At 40.9% G+C, this 6,000-nt stretch overlaps 1 protein-coding gene across 1 annotated transcript in view; it reads right to left on the bottom strand.

The window, feature by feature from the left end:
* Positions 1-2,628: 2,628 nt before the first annotated feature.
* Positions 2,629-6,000, bottom strand: part of TAOK3 (TAO kinase 3) — a 141,921-nt gene continuing 138,549 nt past the window's right edge. Inside the window, exons 20-21 of the mRNA XM_054712483.1 lie at positions 5,025-5,207; positions 2,629-3,983 (exon numbers count right to left, since the gene is read on the bottom strand). Coding sequence (XP_054568458.1) covers positions 3,822-3,983; positions 5,025-5,207 — 345 coding nt within the window. The 3' untranslated portion in view covers positions 2,629-3,821. The remainder of the gene's footprint in view (positions 3,984-5,024; positions 5,208-6,000) is intronic.

Raw genomic sequence — 6,000 nt, 5'->3', positions numbered from 1 at the left:
CAATATACGTAACTGATTTTTCATTCTGCTTAGAATAAAAATGGTACCACTTCATGTAAAATTTAGAAGCATGGCAATAGACATGTGTTTCAGAATAGTTCCAGGAATATGAGGGAGGAAAGTCTTACATTTATCCAGGCATTTGCCATTGGTTGCTCTTCCTTCATTCCCAGAGATTCAGGTTTTCTTTTGGTACAATTTCCCTTCAGTATGAAGAATTGCTTTAGCATTTCTTGTAGATTGTCTGTTGGCAATTCTCAATTTTTCTTCATCTGAGAATGGCATTATTTGCTTTTCCACAACCCACCTGCTTTTATTCTTCAGTGTCTTCAGTTTATCTAGCAGGAAGGATCTACACTGCTTTGCTAAACTGGAACAATAAAAATGTGATTTTTTTTATATCTTGTCATTTCTATGGCAAAACATTAATTAGGAAATTAGAATCAGAGGGTATATGGAGTTTTTACGGGGGCATGCTTTCAGTCGCTATATAAACAAATAATTGCAGAGGATGATAAATTCAAGAAATAAACTGACTCGGTTCATTAGACCTCACTGGTAAGCATTCTCTGATACCCTCTGTGACTAATTGTTGCAGCTCCTTCACAATCTCGGTAGCACCCAGTCCTTGCATTGTCATGCCTCATCTTACTCCACTGTTAACTTAGTCTACTGCTGATTTACTTGTTTCAGTAGAGATTTAAACCATGAGCTCCAGCAGAGTGATCCCATCCATGTTTACTGCTACACTCCCAGGCACACAGTAGGTGCTCAATAAAGACTTCTTGAATGAGTGTATGCTGATCCTGGCACTTCTAATCCCCCTTCCCTACTTTTTCCTTTAGCTATAGCATTTATTACCATGTCAGATCGTGTATTATAATTATTGTGTTTTCAGTTTCCTCCCACCCCCACTGAAAGCTCTATTAGGGGAAGGATCTTAACCTGTTTGAGATACATTTGGCCTGGCACCTGACATATAAGGTACTCAGTAAATATCATTGAAACATTGCAAATCAAAGGTAAGCAGCCCTTACTAATATGTACGATGAACCTGCAATAATTATTTTCTTTTTAACTCAGGGGAGTTTAGTGTATGCTGAAATTATAGGACACAGGCTCTCTGTTGCTATCGCAGCAACACTTTCATACCTGTTCTCTTGCTGCCATTCTGGTTCTTGTCTATTCTCACTGCCTCCTCGTGAAGGTACTAGAGTTGACCCAGTGTGTCCCAGGTGTTGAGAGCAGGGACCCCCATTTCTTCCTTCTGGTCTTCCTTCCTTCTGGTAACTCTACCTTGGAACACATCACTGACAAACTTGTGAAGAGGGAAATTTTATAAAGATCAGAACCTGTCATCTCATGGACATAAGGCCTTTACACAAGCTACCTAGACATTTTTCACTATGGAGACAAATGGATGAAATAGACTTCATGAAGCTTTCCTGCCTTATTAAAGACTTAATATTCTGACTGACAGGATGACCTGTGCTTAGGAGGGTGTGTTCTGAAATCAGACAGGTCTCCATTCAGTCTCCACTACCACCACTTATCCTGGTCTGAGCTTATTTCCTCATCTGTAAAATGCTTAGTGTCCCATCACATAGTAAGCATAAGCAGGAAATACAGGTTATCTGTTTTTCATGGGTCATTATGAGTCTTCTTTCCAGCCTTCCCTTTATTATTTTCTGTGTACCTAACAGAAATTTCAATGAACTAAGCTGCTTAGGAAACCAGGTGATGACTAGTTATGGCTTTATGGTTGGGGTTAATCCACATGGGTACATATTTTGTATGTTTTTAGTATACCTCTCTGCTATAGTTTATTATAGTGAACATAACTGGTCACATGTGTCTGTGATGACTGAATGTTCTGTAGAATATAAGAGTCATTTTCAGGTCATCATGCTCAAGTTAGATTTTTAATGTCCAAGACTTTGAACCCTAAGAATATGAGATCTTACTGAGATTGCCTTAACCCCAAAGCCATATCCTATAAGTTATATGTTTTACTACCTCATTGATGTGCACATAAAACCTATGATGATAAAAGCATAATATGTTAATTAGACCAGACGACCTTCCGGACGAAGCCGTGGCGGCGGGGCCGAGGCAGAGGCAGCCGCCGCCGCAGAGGGAGCCGAGTCCCTTGCATGAATTTCGTGCATCGGGCCTCTAGTTATTCAATAAAAGCAGAATATGAGAGGTGGGGGTCTATTACAGTGGGATCATTTCAAATATCTGGCTCTGATGTTCTCTTCATAGCATGCCTTTCTTTAAGGGTGCCTAATTTCTCTCCTTAGCAATACGTACTTCTATGCACGACTGGCACATTGGTGTGTGTGTGTGTATGTGTGTATGTGTATGTGTGCGTGTGTGCGTGTACACATGTGCCTTTTTCCATTCTTAAGGACAGAAAGGTGCCATTGACCACTTTAAATAGTGCAACACTGTTTTCAGTCTCGTAGAAGAACTTGGAAGACACAGCTTTACCTGAGGATCTTGAATGGCTCTTCTCGGAGCAACCGGGGCTACGGAGAACGGTTTGTGGAGGGTGGCTCTCCATCTCAATTATGAACTGGTAAACCTAGAAGGGAAACTTCCTGCTACAATAACACAGCAAGGCGATGTGATGAACACTTTTATTTACAAATATAATTAAAAGCTCTGACAGTTATCATGCTCTTCCTTGGAACCTGAAAAATGTTTGTTTTTTAAAGTGCATGCAAAAGAAGTAAAGCCTTTTTTTTTTCATCATTTTTTATTGTAAGAAAATACACAGTTTGAAAGTGTGAATAATGCAATATTTATGACCAAGATATGGGACTTCGGGAGGGGAAGGGAAATAAAGAAAAAGATCAAGATGATCTGATTGAGAGACAGTGTTGAACTCCAAATACTGAATTGGAAAAAGGAGGGAGGTGGGGAGGAATAGGAGGAGGAAGTAAAAAAATTTGATCAGAGAAACAGTTAAAATACAATATGAAAATAAGTAATACCTCTCCTTAAATTCCTTCTATACACAAAATACACGATTTGCCAAAGCCCAATTTGTGCTACTGGGATTCTGTGAGCTCCTTAAGTGTATTCACATCCTCTGCAACAGCAGAAAATGATTATGATACAATCAGAATATGCTGAAGACAAGTTAAACTCTTGCCAGCAGGTTCTTAAAAATCACAAGATCTCTTCACCCCACCCCCCACCCCCCATCCCCAAAAAAGTAATAATATGTCACCACTGATATGTACATCACAATTAGTTTCTGTAAAATGTATCAAATTTTCAATCTTTAATAAAACTTTGTTTTTTTTTAATTCCTGATGAATAAATACCAAAAAAATAAAATAAAATAAAATAATGCAGCAGCTAGTTAAGGTGTAAGGCTGCGGATATTGTGTCTCTCTCCCCCTTGGCATTTATTATTATTATTTTTTTGCTTTACTTTCACAGATTGGTGGTAATGAGTGATTGCTTAGAGCAATATACATCCACATTTGTTGTTGTTGGTTTATTGGTTTTTTAAAAACTGTCTCCAAAGTTTTCACTGAAACATTTTAAATCACATCAATACTGTGACGTGTACTATGAGTAGAAGAGACGGCCAGGTTTTGGCCAGCACTGAAAGTTGACACGGGGGGAGGAAAGGGCCCCTGATGGAGTAAGAATAAACAGGCACTAGTCCGACACGATGTCAGTAAGAGTAAGAGAGAGAGAGAGTGAGAGCAACGCCCGTTAAAATGGGGAATGTGGTTTTGCAGGGTCTGAATTTTTTTCTGTTTTATTTTTATTTTTTTTGTAAATGGCAAAAAAATTTAATCTCATCTATAGTCCTCCTTAGGAAAATCTAATGTAACCAAATTCCCAAATCCCATTCTGAGGCTCTCCATGTCAAAAGTTTCAATCTCTCGCTCTTGCCTTTCCAATAGATACTTTATTCTCTCGCTGCGTTCCTTCTGAAGGGCAGCCAGCTCTTCCTCAATCTGAAATAAGCACAATGAGCAGATTGTTAATAGAAAGGCTCTCCCAACAGGCACCCACATGCACACGTGCACATACACCCACACATGTGACACACAGACCCACAGGAACTCAAGAGTAAACTATATGGGGGCAGGCGGGAGGGTCCTGTGGTACATGTCTTGTATCTAATCCATTATATCTAAAACTTGCTCACAAGAATAAAAATGCTTGGGGCCACCTGGGGCTATAGCTCTACCATTCTAGCAAGCTAAGCAGCTGGGCTGATGGAGGTCAGTGTCCTGTCTCAGCGGGAGAAAACTCAGGAGAAGGTAAAAGACGCTCAAGCACAATTAGACTGTGCTGCTATCCCATAGAGAGCCGAATGCCCCCTGGGTCATCAGCAATTGAGTTCTAGAAAGGAGCTGGGATGGTAGTCTTCACGTTGGTCTCAGGGAAGTACCGGAAGTACAAATAACTGGTTAAGCAAATAAATGGTCAACAACAGCTTGGAGATGCTTTATGAAATCTTTTCCACTTCATATTCCTCAGCAATATTTAAAGCAATGAATATTTTAATTCAGATAACATTTATTATGCATGGCAATATCAGCCTCTCTTCATTTCAATTTTTTAAAAGAGCCTTGCTGGTGGTTTCTTTTCATTTAGAAATAGCTAAAAATGAAAGCCAAATCTGCACTTGGCTTCCTCATGCCATTTAGCAGCCATGCTATCAGCTCGCAGTGCCTTTTACATGTCATATCAACTACCCAGGAACCCATGTATTCCTCCGGCTGGGCAGGTGGGGGGTTTCCTAGCAGAGTAATAGAAAGAGCTTAGGCTCTGGGATCAGATTTATGCAAGTAACCTACCCACGTTGAGCCTTAGTATCCTGCCTGTAGCATGGAGATTATGCCTACCTCTCGGGTACGAGGAGTGTAGAAGCAGGTAATAAGTGAACAGTGTCTAATCCCCGGTACACAGGCAGGGCTCAACGAATGGCAGTTTCCAGGCTGTGCCCCGTCCTCCCCCCAGCTGCACAGGACCCACAGGATCACTCATACCTTCTGCTCAAGATGTGCTCTGCGCAGAGACACCCTCTGCTCTAGCTTCTGGAGCTCACGTTCATGTTGTGCCTCTGTTTGCATCTTGATTTTGCTCTGATAGGCATTGAGCAGCTCCATTTCCTGCTGGAGCTGTAGCCTCAAGGCCTGGCATTCTGCTTCCTGAGCCTCATCTAGCCGTAACTGCGGGCACAGAAGACACACACTGTAATTCACGCCTCGCTTACAGCATATAGTGACTACGGGAAGATGTTTCGGTGCTCGGATTGTAACAGGTCCCCTCAGAAAAAAAGAGAGATGCCCTGGGTACATCCAGAGTTAGGAATCAAAAATAGTACACTCTGCCCAATGGGCTACACACTTCTAAAAGCACACCCTTAAAACAGTCTTTCCTACACACACACAACCATACAACCACACCAGCAGGAGTCAGGAATGCTACACACTCCAGTGATTAAACTTGGGGCTTTAGAGGCAGACGCCTGAGCCTAAACTCGAGCTCCACCATTCACTTAAGTGGGTTACCTTGGCAAGTTATGTAACCTCTCCCAGTCTTTTTTTTTTTTTATCTCAGGAAAATAAGTTCTAAACAACAAGTGTCTAAGATTGGTGTGAAGATTAAATGAAAGAATCCATATAAAATCTTAAGGCATAGTCCTTGATGTATTAATAGTTATTGTTATTTTGGTTTTGACTAACCACTTCCATATTTAGGTATCTTTAATCCGAAAATCATAATACATTTAGATAACCTCAGGTCTAAAAAAATACAATGAGTCCACTTGAGGAATACACCATAGTGCCGTTATGCTCCTAGCAAGTAATGTTGGTCCCTGTGGTTGGCTATATGTTACCCTGCTGGCCAGCCAATCTAAAACTCAAGTGGCTCAAAATCTCTTCCCCACAGCAGGTAGCCTTGATCATCTTAAGGGGCATATTCTGGTTTGAAGCAGTAAAGTCAGAGTGTAAACCAGCC

Source organism: Eptesicus fuscus, chromosome 23, assembly GCF_027574615.1.
Source record: "Eptesicus fuscus isolate TK198812 chromosome 23, DD_ASM_mEF_20220401, whole genome shotgun sequence".
Taxonomy (NCBI): domain Eukaryota; kingdom Metazoa; phylum Chordata; class Mammalia; order Chiroptera; family Vespertilionidae; genus Eptesicus; species Eptesicus fuscus.
Note: the sequence above shows the minus strand (reverse complement) of the source record. Positions and strands in the feature narration are given on the sequence as shown.